The sequence below is a fragment of the Podarcis filfolensis genome (genome assembly GCF_964270895.1).
Source record: "Podarcis filfolensis genome assembly, chromosome: 1".
Lineage (NCBI taxonomy): Eukaryota > Metazoa > Chordata > Lepidosauria > Squamata > Lacertidae > Podarcis > Podarcis filfolensis.
Genome location: NC_139604.1, coordinates 44,113,399 through 44,138,333, shown reverse-complemented (window position 1 = coordinate 44,138,333; position 24,935 = coordinate 44,113,399). Strand labels below are relative to the sequence as shown.

Below are 24,935 nucleotides of genomic sequence, written 5' to 3'. Positions count from 1 at the left end.
ATGTTCAGTGTGAAAGTAGCCTATGTTGCAAGGCAGGGAAGGAGTTCTGCCTAAGGTCTCGTTGACTGTCAGAGTAGATCAGTTAAAGTACCGTAACTGACCATTAAAGTAGACCAGTAGTAGCCAACAAGGTGACCTCTAGATGCTGCTAGACTCGTGGGCCTTAGCCAGAGCAGCTGATGGCCAGGGAAGATGGGAATTGCAGTCCAATAACATTGGAAGGGCAGCATACTGGCGACCCATGGTGGATTGATGGTTTGACTCCGTAGGCATATGTTCAAGCCAGTATTATTTTAGACTTGTAAGCTAAGCCATCGCTTTCAGTGTTGACCTTATCAGATGTTAGTTTTGCGAGGAATGGGATCTGTTTCCTGCTTATACAGTCTAAAAACAGAGATGGCCCAACCACAGCTCCCCACCTCCCAAACATTCCATTGAAAGTTTGCCTGTCAGGCAAAAACATAAAACACCAGGCTGGGTCATGTGTGGGAAGGAACAAAATGTAGCAGGGAGATGCCTCTCCCCATCCCTCCTGCCCTAATTGTGGGTCTGCTTAGTTTGGACCAAACTGTGGTAAAGTTTGATGCAGTTTTTGAGCTGTGAAACTGAAACTTGAGTTTATCCAATGTGCAATGATTACGTAGCCTGCTTTAGGAAGAAAATTGCCCCTTAAGTCACATTATCAGCTTCAGAATCTATAGCTGAATTATAAATGGTGCTCCAGAAAATTCCACAGGCATGATGGACAGACTATTTATTTTAATGCAACATTTAATGCAAATATTTATTTATATGTCATGTGATATGTGACATATAAAAATCAAGGTTGCACTGTTGCATCTTAATTGCATGGAAAGACAAGTAAAAAAGCAACAGGAGCAACAACAAACCGTAGTTGGAAGCAAGAGAGCAATAGAATTTTAGTTGAACATGTAGGAACTTAGCATTCTGTGATTGCTGTCATTGCACACAGTTGATACTGTTTGCTGTGGTCTGGCTTACACATAACACTAACCCAGACCATGGCTAAGTGTGAATGTGCAAGTGTTCAGGTACCAACAGAAAAAATCACAGCCACTTCACTGTTCCCTCAGTCCTCTTGCAGCCATGCTACCTTGAGTTAAGCAATGGTTTGACATGTTAAATCTGTCCAGGGAGAGAAACTTGAGCATGGGTTTGGACATAAAATTAAGCCAAATCATACCTTACCTTACAGCAGGAGGACTGGAATGAAACAGACTTGATTTTTACTGTAAAAACACACACTTATTCAGGATTAGCCATGGTTTGGGCTTAACATTATGTGCACACAGGGCCAGTGACTGTTCTCTCAACAAGGAATATATGAGCAACCAATTTACTGGATAAAGCTATTGTCCACTTTCTTTTTTCAACACAGACCAAGTCCACATAACATAAAACGAAACTGTTTGACAGGAAAAGCGTACTAAGAACATGTGGCCGTCGGTGGCCATCACTTCCAGGTTTTGCCAGTATTGTGTGAGGGAAGCCCTCAAATGAATTATCATTTTAGTTATCAATAAGTTACACTGTGGATTATGATCACATCTTATGGCAGCCAGTGCCAAGGTCAAATGGACAGTGCAGTGGCGGCGACAAAAATCATTGCTTTTCATTATAGACCAGGGGTAGGCAACCTAAGGCCCAATCGCCTTCTCAATCTGGCCCACGGACAGTCCAGGAATCAGCATGTTTTTACATGAGTAGAATGTGTCCTTTTGTTTAAAATGCATCTCTGGGTTATTTGTGGGGCCTGCCTGGTGTTTTTACATGAGTAGAATGTGTGCTTTTATTTATCTCTAGTTTATTTGTGGGGCATAGGAATTTGTCCATTCCCCCCCCCATATAGTCCGGCCCACCACATGGTCTGAGGGACGGTGGACCGGCCCACAGCTGAAAAAGATTGCTGACCCCTGTTATAGACAGTGCATTTTTCCTGGAGGGGCTGCAGGGATACACATACCCCTAAACATGTTGTGAATCTTTGTATTTTTGTCCATTTACTGTATTTCTTTTTCCTGATTTGAACTATAAAATGGTGGTTTTCTTGAGTCAAAATGAGAGTACCCCTAAAAATTTTTTAAGAAAAAAGCACTGATTATAGATATACTGTGTGTGAAGTTTTACCTCGGGCCCTTTAGAGTTAGCAGTATGCAAAGAAACTCATATTTTCTTGGCTTCCCTGGATCATTTAAAGCAGTGGCACATTATTGTTTGGGGTTCAGCAAGGAGCATACCATATTCATTATATGCCATTTATCCTCCTACACCCTTTTGAGAGCAGGCAAGGACCACAGGAAGGTGGCCAAGGCTATATTATAACTCTAAATCTACCTAATAGAGATTATATTGCTCGATTCAGAATATATCCATTGAGGAATATTTAGATGCCCTCAACATTTCTTGTTTCATTTGACTGTGAGGTGGGTTTCTTTCTTTCTTCCAGAACCAATTCATTTCTGGCAGAAAAAGCAGTGGGAGGCACAGAGAAATATGAGGCGATGGTTTTCCTTTTCTTTACATTTCAGCATTTGTTTTCATAGAAAACAACTGCCTGCCTGATAATTCTTCAGGCTCATTTAATGATCCCTGCTACAAGCTGATGACTTTGCAGCCCGGGAGGCAACATACTTAAGCAGCTGATGGGAATTATGTACACAGTTATTACTTCAGGGTTTGCACATAAGAGAAGTCCTGGAAAATCCTCTGAAAACAATTCTGCTTTCCATTGGATTTCACAGCCTTTAGCGATGTAGTCATACCCATCAGGTAAATCCATTAGAGAAGCAGGAGATAGCCAGGCTTCGCGCTTTCCAAAACAAACTCAAATTATATCATTTGAGGTTGATCCTGTGGTTTGAACTCAATGCCTATTTTAGAAACATTCACAGCTTAGCAGAAGTTAGCTGTGGCAGATTTTTATTTTTTTGTAAACTGCCAAGTAAAACAGCCAAACGCTTTGAGTTTCTTTTTCCAGTATCTGAACTGTAGGCTGCACCCACTGAGGTCATGCAGCAAAGGCTTTTTGCTTAGGGAATGGCTCTTGAACTTCTCTTCCTCAGTATTATACTTGGCCAAGAATCCTTTCAAAGATTTTATTTGAATTTCATGAGCAGCAGTGAGGAACTGCACCTATCTCTTTGCAATGGGGAGAAGAGATCATATCTCATATCTTGCCTGTATTGAAAACAACTCCCCTGGCTGCCAGCAGGTTTCCAAGTTCAGTTGAAAGTGCCAGTATTAACTCTTAAAGCCACAAGGTTTATCTTCCTAATACCTGATGGGCCATCTTCTCCCATATCAATCTGCCCATCCACTGAGGTCACTGCCTGAGGCCTTCCTTAAGCTGGTCTCACCATCTGAAGTGTGGTGGGCAGTGCCCAAAAAGAGCCCTTTTAATCTAGATCCTCAGCTTTGGGATGCCAACCTTCCTATTGAGACCCATGTAGCACCCTTATTACTCTCATTTGGCTGCCAGGCAAAATCATTTATGCTTTCCCCAGACTTTAAAGAACCTTTAGCATCAATGGTAGCTTTCTTTTTTGCAAACTTAAAATAGTTTCCATTTTTATTAGCTATCTGAATGAACTGTTCCCATTTTAGTTCATTGTGTTAGTTTGTATGCTTTCTTTTATGAGTTTCATTTTTTAAAAAACAACACCTTTAAGCCTGTGTACAAATGCACGCACATGGACCTTACTTACGGTTTATTCAAGGATGCAGTCAGTGAGCATCCCTTAGGTGGATCTCAGCATGCAGAAACGTTGCAATGTAAACTCAGCAGTAAAGCTTGTTTCATTGCAAATACTCCCAGCAAATGGGGCAGCAGTGGGTTCACATTACAACCAGCAGGTGGCAGCAAAGAGGCTCCTGCAACAGTCTGCAGCATCTGCGAATCAGAGGCGCAAGTACTGTAAGGTGCTATAGCTGCAAGTGCGGTTTACAAACATCCCCATCCTAGTAGTGATTTCAGCCACTAGGAACTGCAGAACAGGATCTTTTCCACAAAGATTAGCCAGCCTGTTCTTCAAGCATTTGGCATGGTTATAATCCAGCTCTTACAGACCTGGCCTAATAGCAATCAATCGGCTCCATAATCTTCAATTCACAAGGAAAGATAGTGGTGCCCAGTCTTAGTCTCTTTCCTGACCAGAGCTGCACTTCCAGGGCCACTTGGGTGCAGTGTGAAACAGGTTCTTACTTGCTGAGTGTGGCTGGCGGAGGAGGGGGGAGAGGGAGCATCTATGGCAGCTCCACCCAGCAGGCTCCTTTCACAGTGATGCATTTTGTGCTTCTTGTGAGTGCATTAACAGCACCCACCACTGGGTGCTTTCTGTTTTTCCCCCTACAGAGATTTACCTGTTTAGGTGCCTCTGGGAAATTCAGAGGTCTCAGCAGCACTGCACCTAGCTGCCCCATGATAAAATTAAAAAATCTGTGAGTTAAAAGGGTGGGGGGAGGGAGTGGAAGGAGTCTTGGGAGTCAGAACCTCTTGGACCACGCTCCCACACTACCACTGGACGGACTGCTTTGATTTAGCATTCCTTCCTTAGATTCATCTGATCATTGATAGCAGGGCCATTTATATTTTCAAAAGACCTGAGCAAAGGAGTTACCAGCATTTTCCACCCTCGGTCTCTTGGGTTTATGATCTAAGAGCTGAGTTTTTGTAAAGACTATTCATTTTAGTCGGCAAGAAAGATTTGGCTCTGTCATCTTGAGTGCACATGAAGCTGCTTATACCGCCGTCAGATCTACAGTACATATATACTAATTAACAGCACATCTCAAAAGTCTCCGGCATGTGCTTTACCCCATGAGTTGGGGCTTCTTCCCAGATCAGATCTCCTGACTATGTCTGAGAACAAAACAACTAACTTACCAAATTGTAAAATGTGGGGGAAATGTGCCTGTTTCCTAAATGCGTGGTAAAGTGCTGCGATACAGATGACTGTGGCTGACTTGGTTGTAATCTTTGAGTGGCTGCTGCTCTGCCGATAGTTGCTGAGAATAAAATGAAAAGCAGAGGGGGACCTGATACACCATCTTGAGCTCCTAGGAGGAAAGGTGGGATATACATGTAATAACAAACAAATGAATAATAAATTAACATTTGCCACGTGTTAGACTGCATGGCTATTTTTTCCAAAATCGCACTACAGTGGTATCTCTGGTTACGTACTTAATTCGTTCTGGAGGTCTATTCTTAACCTGAAACTTTTCTTAACCTGAAGCACCACTTTAGCTAATGGGGCCTCCTGCTGCTGCCGTGCCACCGGAGCACGATTTCTATTCTCATCCTGAAGCAAAGTTCTTAACCCGAGGTAATATTTCTGGGTTAGCGGAGTCTGTAACCTGAAGCATCTGTAACCTGAAGCGTATGTAACCCGATGTACCACTGTTTATATTAAAGAAAACAGACAACCAAGCAAACCCATGGTAGAAAATGTTAGCACTTGAAATGTTGAGCCCTAGGATACAGGAGAAGGTACGTAGGAAGCTGCCTTATTCTGAGTCAGACCATTGGTCCATCTAGCTGAGAATTGCCTGCACTGAGTGGCAGCAGCCCTCCAGGGTTTTTAGACAAGGAACATTTCCAGCTCTACCTGGAGTAGTTGGTGGTTGAGCTGTGATTCTTCCCCACAAGTTATTGGTTTTATGTTCATTCTTCACTAAGAAAAGCTGTTCATGTTGACTAACTGGCCTATGCGGAGATGTTCTTGCTGTATATTATTTTTTGCTTTCCTTTCACTATAGGATACTCCATGCTACAAAGCAAAGAAATAATTCCTGTGGCAGCCATCAGCCTGTTGCCCCCACTGCTGGTTGCCATCATGATAACGGTGACGTTCTATCTCTGCCGAACCCACAGGCAGAGGAGGAGAGCTAAGGAATGGCCCCAGAAACAAGTCCAGCACCGCCCACTGCCTGAACCCAGCAGAGCCACTAGCTACGATGAGATACTATCTATCAAGATTGACCACCGCGTCGCCTTGAGCACAGCCTGCGCCAACAACATCAACCACAACACCGAACTGTTGCCTATCGAGCTAGATGAGCGAGTCGGGAAAGGGCAGTTTGCAGAAGTCTGGAGAGCAAAGCTGAAGCATGCCTCTTCGGGGCAGTACGAGACGGTGGCAGTGAAGATTTTCCCCTGCGAGGACTATGCTTCCTGGAAAAACGAAAGCCAGATCTTCAGCGATGCCAACCTCAAGCATGATAGCATCCTTCAGTTCCTCACGGCGGAGGAGAGGCACTCTGGACTCCAGAAAGAATACTGGCTCATCACGGCCTACCATAGCCAGGGAAACCTCAAGGATTATTTGTCCAGGAATGTTCTGAGCTGGAGGGACTTGCAGAAGATGGCTGGCTCCCTAGTGAGTGGTGTGGCTCACTTGCACAGCGACTACACTGCCTGTGGCAGTCCAAAGATCCCCATCGCCCACCGGGACATCAAAAGCACCAACATCCTCATTAAGAACGAACAGGAATGTGTGCTCTGTGATTTTGGGATTGCTCTGAGGCTGGATCCAGCCTTAAGTGTGGAAGATTTTGCAAACAGCGGACAAGTGAGTGCTGTAGAATGAAACCAGCAGAGCAATCCATTCCGCTTGATGGAAAGTAGAAAGATCTTAGCCTCTTTCATGCGCTAGCCATGCAAAGAGTTATGCGCACTGTGCAAGGGGCAGTGGGGGCTGTGCCACTGACCCCACCCCAAAACATCATTTGATTTACCAATCCCAGCTTCCATGTGTTGAGCATGGACATTTGCATAGCAGAAGCCTGCATTATATAGGTTTTCCATGTGATCTAGAACCCTGTGTGAATGGGGATCCAGGTCACATGAAAGCCTGCTGCATCTGTAGAGCATGACACTCATAAGCTTCCCCTGGACAGCCTGTTCAGTTTATAAATCTTGGGGTGGGGCCAGAAGTGCTGCCTGCTGCCCTTCTATGTGTGAAGGGGGTCCTTCAGAATGGCAAATATAACCCACAATAGTGGATAGCAGGCAGTATGAAAAAGCTCTGAAAAGGCAACGCTACTATGGAATTTGCTGCAGGCATTCAGCATGTTCCATATACAAACATGCAACTATGATTTAAGAGGGCGCCCTGCTTGTTGGTACACAATTGGCTTGGAATCACCTTTGATGCTGAATGACAAATAGCTACTGTGTTCCAGGTTCTGGAGGGTATCTTGTTTTTGGCAGGTGGTTGGTAATCAAAGGCCGGGGCTACTTGATCTTCCCAAGCTCTTTTTGCATTCAAAATCTAACACCACTGCAATACTTTCCCCTCATGGTGGAGAAGCGGCAGGGAGAGGAGTGATTTGAGCAGAAAGCTGCCCACTGGACAGTAGAGTGGTACTTTCCTCCATTCAAACTCAGAGCTGCCCATAGCACCTTTTGGTTTGAATGAAACAAACAGAAAACCCAGGAAAGAAGCTCTCAATTATTGTCACATCTAATTTGGGCCTTGGTTCCCATCCCAGTAAGGGCTGGTAAGTTTAGAGAAGATTTTACCATCACCATCAAGTTCTTAAGTTTCAAGTGTACGTTAAACACTTTCCTGGCTACCCTAAAAACCTAGAGACAAAAACCTAGAGATAAAGGGGTGGAGCAACTCTGGAGCACAAAAGGTCCAGTCTATACCGCAGATCTTCTAGTGCTTTGCAGCCTCCTTTTAACTTGGAATCACCACGGCTTCTCTCCTCCACCCCTTCTAACATCTACTCAATTTATGGTCAGGTGGGCACTGCCAGATATATGGCTCCTGAAGTTTTGGAATCTCGAGTGAATCTCGAAGATCTGGAGTCCTTCAAACAAATGGATGTTTATTCCATGGCTCTGGTTTTATGGGAGATTGCCTCCAGGTGTGACGCCATAGGAGGTAAGTCTATACCAGCAGAGTCTGCTGTCTTCCAAGCCCCGCTTTACAGGTCCACTGGGCAAAACAAACATGGCTGTTCCAAGAAGTTGCCAGAGGGAGGTGGGAGCAAACCTTAGTGCAGAGAAGCTAACCTATGGCCACCCCACCCTAGATGTTGATGAACTAAAACTCCCAATATCTCTATGACTGCCAGTCATGTAGGCAGAGGCTGATGAAAGCTGTAGTTCAGCAAACATCTGGAGGGCCACAGGTTAGCCACTCCTGCCTTAGCAGAAGGATGCATTTCTCAGACGGAAGGAGGGCATCTCTTGCAAAAATGGGTCTCAGGTAGCAAGGCCGGGAAAGGCTCCTGGCCCCAGGACTCAAAAAGCGACGCTGCCCATAAGCCAAGGCAAATAATGCTAGAATAGATGGGCAAATGACCTATCTCAATAGCATGGGGATTTGTGTGGCTCCAGTGGAGATTGCATTGCCTCTCCACTAGGAAATGATTGTACCATTTTATTATGTTAAAAGAGGCGTCACTAAGAGCCTGCTAAAATGAAAGAAAATACAAAGAAGATTGAAGGAAGCATTGGAGTGCAAATGGCCACTAAAGGAACCCACATTTCATCAGCAGTAACAAAAATTCATTAACGGGGATTAATTTATTGCTTTAGCATTTCCCGCTACACAATCAGGCTTTGAACTGGTAGCAGCAATGCTAACCTGTCCCGCTAATTCAAAGCGATTTGGGCTTGTGCTGATTCTAATTCTCATGAGATGCAAGTCCAGACGCTAACATGTGGAACAGTCTACAAGGGCAGTGTATGTGAAATCTATGGGCAAATGTGTTAACAGGATGGTGGGGATGGGGAGCTATACAGCACTGGTGCAATATGGATTCGGGTTCATTTATCTGTCATTACATTTATACCCCACCTTTTCTCCAAGGAACTCAAGGTGGCACGCAAGGTTTTCTCCCTCTCCACCTTTATCCTCAAAACTAACCTCAGGTTAGGCTGAGAGGCAGTGACTGGCCCAAGGTCACCCCGTGCGCTTCATGCCTGAGTGGGCATTGGACTCCTGGTCTCCCAGGTCCACCACCCTAACCACTACAACAAGCAACAAATACTTAGCGGCCTCTGCTGTGTCCTACAGCGTGGTCCATTAAGGAAGTACCTGTTGTACTTCCACATACACATCCCTCTGCAACTCCACATCTCAAACACAACGGTTTGGCTGTAGGTGCTACTACTTTTAACAGTTTACAGGTTTTAAAACAAACTGTGGGCATCAACCAGCCAATACCGTGCTGCCAATAGTAAAGGAAGCAAACTTCTTTTCTGAAACATACAGTGGCATTTCGACAAATCTTTAAATGTGCTGCCTGAATTTAAAAGTGTCCCCTGTTAAGAAAGCTTGGCAGCCAGGTTGTGATCAATGAACAGTTCTTCACCAGGTACAGCTGCAAGCCACCACTAGAGGTAGTTTTATTACCCATTTCCTGGTGAATGTTCTCGGTGGCACCACAGCACTGCCCCGACAAGTACATAGTCAATGTGTATCTAAATTGCACGCACATCTAACTAACATCAATGTTGCTTCCTTGCAGAGGTGAAGAACTATGAGCTACCATTTGGATCAAAGGTCCGGGAGCAACCCTGCATGGAGGTTATGAGAGATGTTGTACTGCATGGTCGAGGGCGTCCAGAGATACCTGGCAATTGGCTGGTGCATCAGGCAAGTACAAAAAAAGGAAGGTAAAATTTATGGCTTTGCCACGAGACCACCTTCTTTTGCCTACTCCTCCTCTTGAACTGTTTCCATTCAAGCTTATAACTGAGAACTGGTGCCCGAGTTTGTTTTCTTCTTCCCTCCTCATCCGTTTTGGTTTCTTTTCTTTTTAGATCGTAAGCCTGAGGGCAGGGGCAGTCTTATTTGTTATTGATCTCATGTTATTGATCTCTGGAAGTCCTTTCCTCTGAAGAGCAGGGCAAAAATGCTTTAAATAAATAGCAGCAGACCTAGAAGTGTGTGGCTACACAAACAACATTTGCAGAAAACTTGAAGCCCCCTCCCCCGCCCCCCCAAAAACACAGGTCCCCTTCCCAGGTTTCTGAGGCAAAATGGAAATTGGGGGAAATTGAAATTAACATACTTACTTTCTTATCAAACCTAATATGTTTTAACATAAAATGCATCCTAACTTGGCATAGTACAATTTTATATTTGGCATATTTCTGAAATGCAGAGAGCTACCCTCTGTATATTTACTCATAACTAATACTGATTCTGTTCAGTGGCACTCTCAAAGTACCTATGATTACAGTCTCAGAAGAATAAATGTTTTACGTTTTGTACAAGCACCATTGCAAATGCACCCAGTATTGAAGAGAGCAAGCTGTCAACTGCTACCTTATGCTGCCTTGCACATTTTCTCATCTTAGTTTCTTGCAATTTGAAGAGGGGAAAAAAAAACTAAAAGCAGAAATCAATAATTTTGTATTAAACAAAGTGAAGTGTGCTCGGTGGACAAAAATGGCCTCATATAGTCACAGTCCTCTCATGAACAGTCCTCTTCTCCTCTTAAGGCATTGTCCTGAGAGATGCCCCCCCCCCCACTTTCCATTATAACACTGCCCAAGACCCTTCCAGTCAATTTTTAGTTGCCCCAGCAAGTTTATTTTTTGGGAGGTGAATGGAATATGATGCCCCTTAATAGGGAAAAGGAAATCATGCACAAAGCCAAAAATCATGTTACTGAGCCAGTAATGCACACTGATTGCTCTTTTTATTTCAAAAGTGGGCAATAACTGTAGTGAAGCAGAAGGAAGAGCATGGAGGACAGTATCATAAATACAACACATGTCCTTATTTTGATGCCCTGTTCGTTTCGTTCCCCCTAGATTTGAGATTGCTAACTTCCCAGCTTCCTTCTTAATTTCAGGGAATGCATTTCCTGTGTGACACCATCACAGAATGCTGGGACCATGATCCTGAAGCCAGACTCACAGCTCACTGCGTGGCAGAGCGGTTTAACCTGATGGTGCAGACGGATTGCGATGACATCCTCAACAACAACAACAGCAGCAGTAGCCATGGCAGCAGCCTTGGTGATGAGGCAAGCAAAATGGGTTGCCCAATAGATGAGAATCAAGGGAGTGACAGGAATATCCAATGACTGGAGAAAGAAATAAAAGCTGGACAGAAGCACCAATGGGCATGCCACTCAGAAAAAAAATATACCTCCCCCAAACCCCATTTAGTTCTCTGGATGAATAAAACGTATTTATAAGCCCTTTTAATTTACTAGGCAAAAAGGCAGAGTCACTGTATTATGTTCAGCACACAATATAAATCATTTTATACTTATTTTAAATGTATAACACAAAAATTTCTTTATTTTTAAAAAGATTCACAATTAATAGGCATTTTTTAAAAAAAAAAACAACCCATCCAATCTTCATTCTTTACGAGGGGGTAAGGCAGAGTCTTGACCTAGCCTGTTATTAGATCACACAAGAAATTGCTGGAACCATTAGGTGTTAATCAGAGAAGAACTCCATTCGCTTGCTTTTAAAAAAAATAAATAAATTTTTCTATTAACACAGGCTTCCAAAGTTTTGAAAAATTTGTTACATCTCTCAAAGACTTTGAAGAAACCCAATATTGATACCATGATTATTCCTAAAGTTAAGGTTTGACACCTAACTCTGTCTGCAAACTTTCCTTCCTAATTTCCACTATTGTCATCTCAGCCAAAACCCACATTTTGTCTAACCAGCTTATTTGTTCTTTAAGCTGTCCTTTCATTTCAATCGAACATCTATTAAATTAGAACTCCAAAGGAATGCAATATGGGCTTCCAAGTAAGAGCCAGAGCTTTTCAGCATCCCACCCTTTCCACACGAGTACCGCACGCCACCTGAAAAGCCACTTGTGAAAGTCACTGCTCTCTTTGGACAAGACAAGGCGTTGGCTACTGGATGAGGAAGATCTCTGCACAGGCATGGGGCTCTCTGGATTCTGGACTAAGATTGCAACTGTAAGCATACTGGGGAACTTAAGTTCTATTGAAACCAACAGGAGATACTTGAACTATATATATTTATGTTTCACAGTGAAAGACACTGGCTTGTGCGGAAACCTGGCATTCTGTAGCAACTACTGGCAGATTTCTATTTCTTTTGTTATTTTGAATGGGCTGCTTTCCACAAAAACTATACAACAAGTTCATGGAAGCATATAGCTTGCCTACAATGCCAAAGCACCACCTCATCTTAACTTGCAAAAGCTGTGCAAGCTCTCTATGAAGAGAAATCTGGATGCTTCAGAAGTGGCATTTGTGTCATCTGCGTGTTTGAATAGACCAGAGCAGTGTGGGACAGGAGAGAGAGAGAGAGAGAGAGAGAGAGAGAGAGAGAGAGAGAGAGAGGGGGGGCGCGCAGAGATATTCTTAAAAGCCCACAAATTCTGAACTGAAAAATCCTATTCCACAATTTGAAGCTGAATATGCTGTCAGCACTGAGTACCACAATGATATGAACACAGACAAAAAACAAACAAACAGTTCCGTTTGGTAGCTTTATTTCCTTCCCTCCCCATTTCTCACACATGGAATTGTACACTAGTCGCATTAAGATTTCAGTGCATTTCACAGCAAAAAAAAAAGTACAAGGGAATCTTAACACATGTGCATAACCCCCTCCCCATTCCCCCAAACACTTTTCAGACTTTGTGGAAAATGAGGGTGATTACTTAACCACTCTCAGGTGCGTTCGGATAACCTTTTCCCTTAATATGGAAGAAAAAAACTAAACACACTTGACCAGCACACACAGAGTTTGAAGGTTTTCATGATGGCAGGGAGAGGCCCCACTGTTGACACAAACCAGAAGATGACAGATAATGGTATATACACTGATTGGAAGACTACATCAGAAGAAACAGAGTAAGGCACCACTCTTAGAAAAATTAAGGTAGCTTGTAGTAACAAGAATGAAAGCCATAAATCAGTACTATTCTTAATTGCCAGCAATTCTTAGACTTCAATAAAATATTGGTATCATAAAAAACAATGGACGATTTTACCTGAACATGGTTTTCCGGTATCAGATTGCAACTGGTTTTGTATGTAGTCCCATAGCAAAAAAACAAGCCTTCTCAGGTGTTGTAGAAAAACCAAAGTGACGGTCTTTGTACTCAGCGGGGACACAAAGATGTCTGACTCAGAACTTACACAGAAGACAAATGAAATCACTTGTCTGGGCAACCTGTAACACTGACTCTGTCTCAGAGATGATCCATGGAGAACAGTGAGTGGGGGCAATGAAGTATATATATAGATATTTAAAAAAGGACACATCAGTCAGGTCTGAGCTTCAGTCTCTTCAAAGAGACAGAACATCTTCAGGGTATTTACAGCAGTTTGCTAAGGAAATGAAGCTGGGGGGAGGTTAAGGGAAATTCTAGAGCTCAAAATTGTTCTGAATTTTACGCTTCTCCTTCCACCTTTCTCTCCACAACTCTTTCACATATAGGAAACACCCCATAGTTACAATTCTAATCTACTTTAGAATGTTGTGGGGAGGAGGGGTTGTTTTTTTTAAAAAAGGTGAGGTTTACGTGACTCCCTCATTCTTCCACAGCCATGCACACATTGCCTCCGAAGAATAATTAAAAAAAGAAGTGTCAAGTCCTGATCCAGACAGTTCAATAACACTGATTCCAAGGTCAACATGAAGAGCTTCCTCTTCAAGGTTTTCAGCAGGAATAATAATTCAGAGCAGCAAAAGGTGTTTCTCTATATGGGCACTGAGTAGTTCAGAAACAAGTGGGAAATGGAGCACAGATTGGGAAGAACTGTTCAGCTATTACTCCAGAAGCAATTCCACTTGGGCAGAACAGCATAGCAGCTCTGAATGCTACTGTTTCTAGAAGATTTTATATATATATATATATAAAAAAAACATCTTAGGCAGCTTTTGCAGTAGGTGTGCTTAGAAAGAATACAATACACAGTTCAGATAAAATCTTCAGTGCCATATAAAATGTTTTTTGAAGTGGGGGGAGAAGACATACCTGGCAAGGTTCTCTCTCGCTATCTTTTGATTTTCTGCAACTTTAAAGTGCCCTAAGTAGTTTATTCCATTATGCTTACTTAATTTTGTGCAATTGTATAAAAATCCCAAAGGACTGTTAGTGAGACACAGCATTTTGGAAGTTGTAGGGATTAGAACAAAAGAGAAGAATAACTTTGAAGAAATGTCATCTAGTTTGTGTCTGCTGGTTGATTTTGTACGGCAGGCATTCTTTTCCAAAGAGGGTTATAATAAACCCAGCCCTCTCCCTGCAATTCAAACAGAGAACAAGATTACTCAGTTCAAGAAAAATTCTCCATGTAAATTCAATGGCGAATGCTAATTGTCCTAGGAACTGAGTAGTGCACTACTGCCCAGAGACTGATCATAACCATAATATCTGAAACCACAATTTGATCCTTCTCACTATCCACAGTTTAAACAATCCACAGTTGCCTGAGTTTGGATACCTTCAGGAAACCCACAAACTTCAAATCAGAAGCTGAATTTACAGGTACAAAACTGGAGAGTTGGAAGGGGACTATATATGCCTGAGGCTCACTATGACCCCCTTACCAGAAAACCAGAGCTTTCTAATACATCTAGGAACACAGGTGACCATTGTTCTCACCCTGGCATCTGATTGGCTACTGTGAGAACAGGAAGGAGTAGACGGACTCTTTTTATGTTCTTCCAGGAAGCTGCCTTACACTATGCCAGACTATTGATCCATCTAGCTCAAAATTGCCCACATTGTTTGGCAGTGGCTCTGCAAGGTTTCAGATAAGAACATTCCCAGTCCTACTTGGAGAAGCCAAGGATTGAATTTAGGCCCTTCTGCATACAAGTCAGATGCTCGAAGGCTGAACTACAGATGAACTGAGTCAGTGTATAGTCTGGCCCTTACAAGGCAAGAAAGCCTAATTTTGGACTTCCTCCTTGGGCGCTAGAGATTCTTCACCATAGCAGCTAATAGTTCATATTAGGAGATCCCTTGTTCAAATCTCAGCCACAGACAAGTCACAATATCTTATGCTTGCAAGATAAGGATAATAATGCTAACCTACTAGACAGGATTCTTGCAAATGTGACTTATTAATATGAAGCCAAAACTGCAGTTCAGTTTCAAAAAGAAGCATATACATTGAGCATGTAGAGAAACTGAAGCGAAGGCATTAATCTATAAAATAAAGTGGCAAGAAAAATGTTCCAGCAGAGGCTATTTCTATTCAACTATCTTCTGTTTATATGTGAGCTTTTCAAAAAAAAATGCAAAGAACTAAGCAGAGAATATTTTTTATATTTACAGAGGCAAGCAGTAGCCCCTATGACATGCTGGAAGGTTGGCATTTTAAATATTCAACTTGTGTTGAGTTACTTACATCTTTGACGAAGTACTTAGTTTGCCACGGTTCTCCTGTCTCAGCCCGGAGTCGTTCTTCATTTCTCTGCCGTTCCTCAAGTGCTTTCTTATGTTCTGTCGCCTTATCAATGTCCCCGTCCCTCAGAGACTCTGTCACATGTTGCCACAGTTTCCTGAATTAAAAAAGGTACAGCTGACTTCAAGCTCTCTTAGCAGGTCAGTGTGTTGTCAATACTTGCAGCACATGAGCAGAATTCACAGCTATAATCTTGGCTCCTCTCAGATTAAGAATAAGGTGAACTGAAAGGCAAGAAGGAACTGCCACCGTATCCTGGAAGGGCTTTCTCTCCAGAAAAAATTATGAGGAACTTGCAGTGCAATATAGAATATAGCTGTTACCCAACTGAAGAATAAAAATGCATGGCAGCAGTGGAGAACCTCAGTGCAGCCACATTTAACGAAAGTGCCAAACCACTCTGGGCCATTTTTTGAGAGAGCCTCCTATGCTCATTTTGGTTTTCCTTAGGTTTTCCTAACACATTTTTTTTATTAAAAAAAAACACTTTGGCTCCCACAAATATGAATGAAAAAGAAATGCAGGCATCTAAGTGTACCCAGTAAGTGTTAATTGCGAAAACATAAAATAACTTCTCTTACCTGGATTCAAATGCCCCTTGTTTCTCAATGGGTCGGACTCGTTTTCTTGTGACAGACAGCTTTGTCAAGTCCATGCATTTTGTCTCTCCATTGCTGTAGGTGAATTCAAGGATGCTATTCCATTCCCCTTGCACTCTACAGACAACAGTGTTGGTAGCATTCTGTTTCACCTCACCGGTAACCCTAAAAAAACAGCATTCAAAAAGTAAAATGTGACAATAGCTGGATTCATGTAGGGATACAGCTCACATTGTGTTATTTCTTTTTAGAAACAGAGGAATACATGCAAGTTCTAGTACAGCAAGATTTGAGTGCTCATCATCTTCTTTGCAAATGTGTTTTAAAAAGCTACATTTCTAATGTTTAACTGGGCAGCTAGTTCAAAACAGTTTTCAAACAAGAAACAAAATAGTAAACTTAGGAGCCCACTAATTATTTTTGCACTCATCTCTTGCATTTTGCTTCTTTAAAAATCATTGTTTTCTGTTGATGGCAGCTCAAGAATTTCATGCCATGGAGGGTTGAGAGAGAGAGAGAGAGAGAGAGAGAGAGAGAGAGAGAGAGAGAGACTGAAGTATGTGGCTTGCCAATTAATACTGAACAACAAAGTTTAATGGGAACTTCACCAAATTTGCCAAATCTAGCGTACCAAAAAAAAGAGCATTTTGCTTACAATTCAATGCTAGATGAGTTTCTGGTGGTCTCCTCTAAGCTTTCTAAGATAGGAATACATTAGACTGGATAAACGTTCCTCTGCATCTAGGGTGGCTACCCTGTAGCCCTCTGGCTGTTGCTGGACTCCAACTCCCATCAGTCCCAGCCAGCATGGCCAATGGCCAGGCATAAGGGGAGCCGCAGTCCAACAACCTCTTGAAAGGCTATTGGTTGGCCACTGCTACCTTAACATGCTGATTACAGAGAAGTATTGCAGATTTTGGATTACAGAGAAGTATGCAGTTTTCCAACATCCTGTTAAAAATACCAATACCGACCAATACTAAATATGAAATTGTGTCTAGATATTATATTCTATTTTAGGTTAAAACTCCCTGAAACCAGATGTTTCCCTAGCATTATTTTAAACCTAAGCAAATGCGAATTGTACTATGGAAGCCAACTTCTGCCTCAGCAATTCAGCTGTGCACAATACAGTTCCGCTCAATAAAAAGTATTTAATAGTAAAGTTCTCTGAAAAATCTATAGTAACATTATTTTCATTACAATATCAACTAGCAGCAGAGTCACTATGACAGCATTTTTTCTCTTGTACTTATGACTAGAAAAAGCTCATACAAACACTAATCCAAAGTCCCATTGGAAATTGAAATGACAGACAAGTGCTTTGATGTATTTGATTTATTTGAAATAGTTACTGGCCATCTTTCAAGGCAAATGCTCTCCCAAGGTACTTGATATAGAAGCATAAAATTAGGAAGCACAATTTCAATAGCACAACACAATACATAAAATTCTGCTATTATTTCCCACTACTTCCCTGCCAGGGGCCAGAGTTCAATCAATCTTTTGCCAATATTTAACTAGTTAAATAAATCAAGGTGGTTTTAGATGCTGAAAATCTAGTTGAGATTCCTGTACTGCAGGGGGTTGGACTAGATGACCCTGAGGACCCATTCCAACTCTACAATTCTCTGAAGATCCTTTTCGAGACACTGAGACTCTTTGACTTGAAAGCAACATTCCAGCAAGCACCAAAAGTATTTCAGAAAAGGTTTAGCTTCCTTTTAAATGTCCTTCTCAAGTTTTCAGAACAAAGTGGTGAAGTGGCTTGCTTAGATCAGTAGCAGCAGCAGCAGCAGCAGCAGCAGCAGCAGCAGCAGCAGCAGCAGCAGCATACATGGACTTCGTTTTTACAACATCCAGCTCAAAAGAGGAAGCTGAAAAGATGCCATTCCCATAAGAAAGTTACCTGCAATTGATTCTGCACTACATTACACAAAACGCCTGCCAACCATAAATACTTACCGGTGAAGCTTGCCGCCATAGAATGGTTTGGTATGGAAAGTAATACTTGCAGAGTATCCCGTTTTTGCACAATTAACACTGACTTTTCCTCCCAGTTCTACCCAAGGGACAGTCAGAATTGACCGAGCATATGCACAAGGCAGAGAAAACGTGTATTCCTCTCCATGGTCCAAGAGACTTAAAATACCTGCGAGACAAGAGAGATGCACATCATCTCCACAATAACAGAAACAAATAATTCATACTCCCCATATTTATATTAGAGGATGCAGAGAACCAGGACATTTTTTTAATCATTTAGTATCATCAATGATATACTTAAGGTGACAACAGCCCTTTTCTTTTAACTCACAGAGGAGCTACTTGCACAAACAGTATAGGGTTGTATCCAACCAAGCTTGTTTGTTTATAAAAATATTTATATATTGCTATTTTATAAAATTATCAGAGTGGTTTACAACAAAAGTACATAAAAGCATGCAGCAAAAACCATATTAGAAAGATTAAAATCAGTTGCTGTTCCGTTAGTGCAAGGACTTTTTCCTGTGCAATATAACTTCTTCCCCTGAGACGACCCCCCCCAACGTGCCTGCAAATATGTTCTGGAGGGTTGGGAGATTCTTTGGAATAGATGGGAAGAAGTCCTATTGCATAGGTGGAAATCCTTGCTCTAACAGGACTTTGTTGTATATACAACCCATAGTATATCTGTTAGGAAATTACGATCATTAATTGTAAAGACAGAAGATATACCCCCTGTTTTCCTGTGAGAGATAAAATTAATTGGGTTCATCTCCATTTGCATTTTCTACTTAAGAGGCTAACATAGTTTAGAACAGTAAAGCCTATGACCCTCCCCCCCCATCACAATTCCTCTACATTTCTGAGGCTTGCCGGTATCTATGTCTTACTGTGACTTGTCAAAACAACCCTACATTACAAAAAATGTCTCCACTGTATAATGTTGAGCAACGGAGTAAGATTAGTTTTGGGTGCAAGATGGACGGCATCGCCTCTCACAAGGAACTAGAGCAAAGCAACAGTTTCAGAAAAAGGGGTCTGTGCGCCTGAAATTCTGTTGGAAATATTTGAAATTAACAGAAATGCGCAATGCAAAAGAAGCAAAGAAGAAACTGTTGATACTGAATGGAATGCATACTAGGGCCAGGACATAGGCATCATAAAAGAAGACGCAAAATACATCATCTGGAGACAAACTTTTTAATCATTTTCATGTGCTACAAGATTACCGAACTTTGTCCCAGCTGCTCCTAAAACAACTGAGGTCCCCTGTAAATTCTGACAGGACTGGAGCCTTGTCTTCTTCTCTGACCAAGAGACCAAAGAGAGGTTGCCCTTGGAAGGAGACCTAATCCTGTAGTCTGTTGCATCAGCAGCTGGCTGGGTCAGAGGGCATAAAAGCTCAGCTGCCCTTGGGTGGTAGGCTTGCCACCAAAAGGGTGACACTAAAGGAGTTCATTCCTCATAAGGTGTCTGTGCTTCTTGCACAGGGTGAGAACCTGGACAGTGAATTGTATGACTGGAGAAAGTTGCCAGATTCTCCCAGGGCAAGGGCCTGCAATGTGAATATGAGGCAGGATTGGAGTGTGGCAGGGACTGGGTGGTTTGTACATGCTTTTAGTAAAGCTGTTCTTAACCAGCTAGATACCTTCTGGGATAACTGATGGGTGGTAGTACATTTTTTGTTGTTGGGCTGTTATTTATATTGTGGGCTTGTGAAGAGCTCAACATGGTTAGGGTGAGAAATGGTTATGGGAGACAAGTTATCACTGAAGTTGAGGGAGAGCCTATTTACACCTTGATTCTTTCTCCCACCTCTCCCATGGCTGGGTTCCTGGTGGTTCATCTGCTGTGGCCATCAGCCTGTCCATGGTGCATATGAGACCTGGGTGGGCAAGCTGGGAGTTGATCTGACTCAGCTCTGCCCACCTGATTACAGCATCAGCACAAGCCACAGAGATAGGATGGCAATGGAGTGGATGTGGCCCATAGTACTTCCACCTACATCACCAGAAAAAAACCCTGTCTTGGAGCTGGTTGTTGGGGCCTGTACCTGTTGTTGGGCCAAGAAGACAGTCAGCAAGGGTCACTGCTGGTTTACCATCTACTCTGCTGCTCACCAGCTTATCTGACCAAGCTGATGGGCATGGTGATGGAGGAACCCCTAACAATAGTCCTGGATGATGTCAACATCCATGCAGAGGATGCCTCAGGTGTTCCTTTTCAGGACTTCATGGCCTCCATGACAGCCATGGGGCTGTATCAAGTTATTAGTGACCCAACACACTGGCCAGGGCACACCCTCAATCTGGTCTTTGCTCCAGATGGAGGAAGGGGTTGTCTGGAAGTAGCAGGGGGCTCATAGTCAAACCACTTTCTGGTGAAGTATGGTCTAATGGCTTTGATCCACCCCTGCAGGGGTGGGGTACTGAATTGGAGGGCCCACCCCCACCACTGGAGATTAATGGAATCCAATGGGTGCCTAAATGCCCTGGGCCTTTTTCCCAGAGAGTAGAGCAGACAATCTGTTTGAAACTTAGTTGCTCTGTTGAACAGTGAAGCACAATGAGCTCTTGACATGGCCATCCCTGAGCATCTCTGACACCATGGAGCCCCGTCTTCACAGGATAGATCAGTGCTTCCCAACCAGGGCCCATATGGCCCCTGGGGGCCCTCAGGATATTCCAGGGGGGGCACAGGCCTGGGGGGCCACAGCACACAGCTGCCCCCCCTTGGCTATGTCCATGGGCAGGCCACAGGAAGGAAACAAGGTTGGAAGGGGGCCACAGTTGGAAAAAGATTGGAAGACACTGGGTTAGCTGACAAGTAAAGCACAAGTGGTGAAAGACACACTGTGAAACCGACCAAATGTGAGTGAGCCTATTGTGGCAAGTGGCTAATTGCAGCGTTCTCCACTTACCTTCGCCAACCATAGTCACTCCTATTGACATTCCTAGGAATTTACTTTTAGTCCAGACGTGAGCATTGACACACATATTCCTTTCTACACATTCAGCATAAAACCCTGAGACTGGAGGGTGATGGGACACTTGTTCCGCTACAAATCTGACTGTGTGGTAGTCCGATTCTGCTTGTTCCTGTGACTCTTCTGAGACAGTCCCTTGCTCAGAGAGGGAATGGGACGAAGAGTTACTACTCGTGTCAGACGGTACTCGGCTCCTCCACGAGCAGTGAAACGTTTCCCCGATGATCGGGTTGTATGGCTTTTTCGCTATCGCCCCTTTGCGACCTTCATGAAAGGAAGTGAGGTAATATTCCACAAAGCGGATCATCCTCTCCTCGGGGCTGGCGCCACTGGAAATCGCAATGAAGAGATCTGGGTGGGACATGAAGTCAGCATACATTTCCAGCAAAGAGCGTTTCTCTAATATAAAAGTGGGGAGTACCACCTGAAAAGAAAGAAAGGCATGAAGCACACCTAAAGCTTCGAATTGCAAGTGATGGGATAAGGGTATAACGCTTTTCTAAGCAAAGAGCACAACCTTAACTAGCGCAAACAAGAGGAAGACATGTTAATTTGTGTATTCTGAAAACGCTATGAAATACTTCCTCTCCCCCCTCTTCTTTAGGTGGAGGGTGGCTGTCTGAAGCTAAGGCATCACTTATACTTATTGGGGCTCCCTGAGTGTTCTAGAACCCTGATTTTTCAGGGCTCTGAAATGTACACCAAGCCTCCACAAGTGCAGGAAGCTTCCCATTGCAGTCCATGGTGGTCAACAGGAACGACAACCTGGGGTGAGATGGAACTAGTACACACACACACACACACACACACACACACTGAGCAGATTCCTTATTACCCAAAAGAATTCCTAAATAAACAATTCTGAGAGCGCAGTTCAACTAGCTGATATAAATTCAGCTGGTAGGAATGTCTTCAGCGAGGGCTTTTTTGTGGGAAGGGGAGCAAAGGCTTAATTCCAAGTTAATTAAGTTGTCTGTGCAAATCCAGATGTGGCTGGGCCAGCCTTCAGTTCCAGAAGCACTTCCCTCTCAATTTCAAGAAGATTAATGTTTCAGTCACTTACTCTTGTTAAGTCCATGCCAAGTTTGAGTTGAGACAGGAGATGCAAGATAACGCTACGCTGTTCTTCCACGGCTCCAAGGTCATCCTCTTTAAGTTCACATGTATCCTCTATCTCCTCATCTGGGTTTATTTCCTCTGGTTCCTAGTGTAAATTCCAAAAACAAATGACACTTCAAATAATTCACCAGCCCTAAATATCTGGGCTTTATAACTTAATCCCTCTTCCTCCCATGCACGACAGTTCAGTCATCCTCCCAAACCTCACAGATAATCACTCATGTCTCAAGCAACATCATTTGTAGGAGTTATACCGAACAAGCCACTTAACAATAGTTAAGGCTGCAAGCTTCAATTAACAGTGTGATCCTGAGAATGATGAATCAGAAGAAAGACTTAGTCCCAATTAAACATCCTAACTAATTTCTTGGGCTGACTGAAGAGAATATCACTGTTCATCCTCCACAGACACACTAGCTCTCTTCTCCCTATGGAAGTTTTTTTTTTTTTTTTGAAAACACAAATTTTATTTTTAGTTTCTCTACAAAACTAGCCCATATGTATGGTTTCACTTCTAGGAATAAGAGACAGAAGCTAGTAAAGCTGACAGCACTCAGTTTAAACCAATGTCAGTGTATCTCTTCTGCAATATGGGTGGGATTTCAGTATGTTCATTTTTTGTGTCTCTAGGGTGCTATTAAAATAGGAATTATTATACAATCTGGATTTCTACATTGATAAAAAAATAAATAAAGATGGTTCAGCAATGAATAGTAGCCTTTGCTTACAAGTTCTTATGCTGTCCAGGAGCATTCTTTAATGATCTCAAACACCCACCTCAAACACACTCAGGGTTTTGGTAATATGTACATTTACTTGAGCTGTTAATTAAAAGCTGGGTGTTTCATCAATTGCATTTTAACTTCAGCTGATAGACCTGCTTAACAGATAGGTATAATCATATTTTGCCTTTGATGGAACAATTTTTTTTATATTTCTAGTACTTGCTGTCAATTTCCTGAAATGAACAAGACAAAATCACTGAGTGGGAAATTAAAAAACCCATTTTAATAACAATTAAATGTAAAACAAAAACAAGAGGAGTAGCATATGTTATGTTTGATGCTAATGATGCTCAGTTTCTCCTATGCAGAATGATGACTTCAAGTATTACAGATGGAAAAAAGTGGGAACATTAAAAGTTCTCTGACAGACTTGCCCTGAATATAAAATGTGCCAACACACACAAAAGAAATAAATGAAGTATAGCCTGCATGTATCCATGTATCACAGGATATGAAGTTTACTCTTCCAGAAGGAACTTCTGCTTGTCCTAAATGGAATAGCCAACTACAAAACAGCTATAGACCAAGCATAGCAGAAGTATTTAGTAAGATGACCTGGCTTGCCAGACTCAAAGGTCTATTAGCTCCAATGGCAGAGAGGGAATGATATATTCAGTATCATGTCTCACCTTGGAAGAGGCAGACTGAAGACAAAGACAGATAAGGCACACCAAGTATTTGTTTTTAACTAATTTTAATACTGTGTTTTAAATTGCTGTATCCCACTCTGGATCCTTGTGGTGAAAGGCAGGTAACATTCTGAATAAACAATAAGGAGCCTTAACCACTTGACCACTATGGTATCTATCAAAATGAGCAAAGCCTTTTCAAACATACGGACCCAGGAGTTACCCTCCATATTCCACAAAATATTTGTCAGCGATATTAATAAAGATTGCTTATAGAACAGAATAACTGCAAATGCTTATTGTTCCCATGTCCCATTTGAAGTGCCCTTCAAAGCTATAGTGAGTAGACATCTTCCTTTAATAGTTCTCGGAAAGGTGCAAAAACATTTCCCCCCTCTTCCCTGCTTTCTCTACAGGCGCCAAAATGCATCAGTATTTTAGGCTGTGACAACGATTCTTCAACAGTAGGTCTGGGAATGTCAGTGGGTCCCACTGCACTTTCAAGTGGGCCTCACTGACACAGCCCACACTGTGTCTCTTCACTTGCCCGCCCTGCCCCTGCCATTTTGGTTGGACTGGTGCCAGAACCAGCAATTCCTTGCTGATAAAGATGGGCCGGAGTCAGAGTTGGGGTGGGGGAGGAAAATGAGTTTTCCCTTCTCTGAGAGGGAAGGGCAAGAGGAATGGAAGGAAATTAGAGATGAAAAAGGCTAATACAGTGGCACCACAGGTTACAGACTCCACTAACCCAGAAATAGTACCTCGGGTTAAGAACTTTGCTGCAGGATGAGAACAGAAATCGTGCTCCGGCGGCACGGCAGCAGCAGGAGGCCCCATTAGCTAAAGTGGTGCTTCAGGTTAAGAACAGTTTCAAGTTAAGAACGGACCTCCGGAACAATTTAAGTACTTAACCCGAGGTACCACTGTACTTAAAAATAAGTAGCAACTGGAAACGGAAAGAAAGGAGATGAGAGGAAAGCTGTTGCAGAAGAAAGAAGTGAACATAAAAGGGTAAGGGAGGAGGAAAGGAAAAACTGGCAGCTTAGGTAGATAAGGCACAAGTGTTAAAGGAGAAGAAACAACAGGAGATGAATAAAGACTTTGAAAAGGGGGGAGAGTATAATATAAAAAGACTTCTCCATCTAGAGCCTCTGAATCAGCAAATTCTACCTAAAACGGACAGGCTGAGTCATACCACCTCAGGGCCAGTATCTGTACTGTGGAACTTCTTGCCACAAGGAAATCGCTCTGCCAGGGAATTTAGAGATTTCTGAAGTGGAAATAGATATCAATAAAGAGCAATGTTCAGTAACTGCCAGCTGATTATGCCTGTCTACCTGCCACCATTTTGTAATTGTTTCTGCCCCTGCCCTGAGACCCAACAGTTTTGTAAGTGGTAGCCTTCAGTCCTCTTAAGTGG

The 24,935-nt window shown here is 42.7% G+C and overlaps 2 protein-coding genes across 7 annotated transcripts in view; one reads left to right on the top strand and one right to left on the bottom strand.

Moving 5' to 3' along the window:
• LOC310749086 (TGF-beta receptor type-2-like) overlaps positions 1–15,419 on the top strand; it is a 40,955-nt gene extending 25,536 nt beyond the window's left edge. For 2 of the 4 annotated variants that reach the window (XM_083585505.1, XM_083585503.1), the window contains exons 4-8: positions 5,779–6,590; positions 7,769–7,910; positions 9,505–9,632; positions 10,840–11,013; positions 11,504–13,493. In XM_083585505.1, coding sequence (XP_083441631.1) covers positions 5,779–6,590; positions 7,769–7,910; positions 9,505–9,632; positions 10,840–11,013; positions 11,504–11,596 — 1,349 coding nt within the window. In that variant the 3' untranslated portion in view covers positions 11,597–13,493. Of the gene's footprint in view, positions 1–5,778; positions 6,591–7,768; positions 7,911–9,504; positions 9,633–10,839; positions 11,014–11,503; positions 13,494–15,281 lie in introns of those variants that run through there. The other 2 variants (XR_014541477.1, XM_083585504.1) reach the window with 2 other exon arrangements.
• Positions 12,463–24,935, bottom strand: part of OSBPL11 (oxysterol binding protein like 11) — a 50,127-nt gene continuing 37,654 nt past the window's right edge. For all 3 annotated transcript variants that reach the window (XM_083585042.1, XM_083585043.1, XM_083585044.1), the window contains exons 8-13: positions 22,046–22,186; positions 20,917–21,406; positions 17,976–18,162; positions 15,993–16,175; positions 15,355–15,508; positions 12,463–14,241 (exon numbers count right to left, since the gene is read on the bottom strand). In XM_083585042.1, the coding sequence (XP_083441168.1) occupies positions 14,164–14,241; positions 15,355–15,508; positions 15,993–16,175; positions 17,976–18,162; positions 20,917–21,406; positions 22,046–22,186 (1,233 nt within the window). In that variant the 3' untranslated portion in view covers positions 12,463–14,163. The remainder of the gene's footprint in view (positions 14,242–15,354; positions 15,509–15,992; positions 16,176–17,975; positions 18,163–20,916; positions 21,407–22,045; positions 22,187–24,935) is intronic.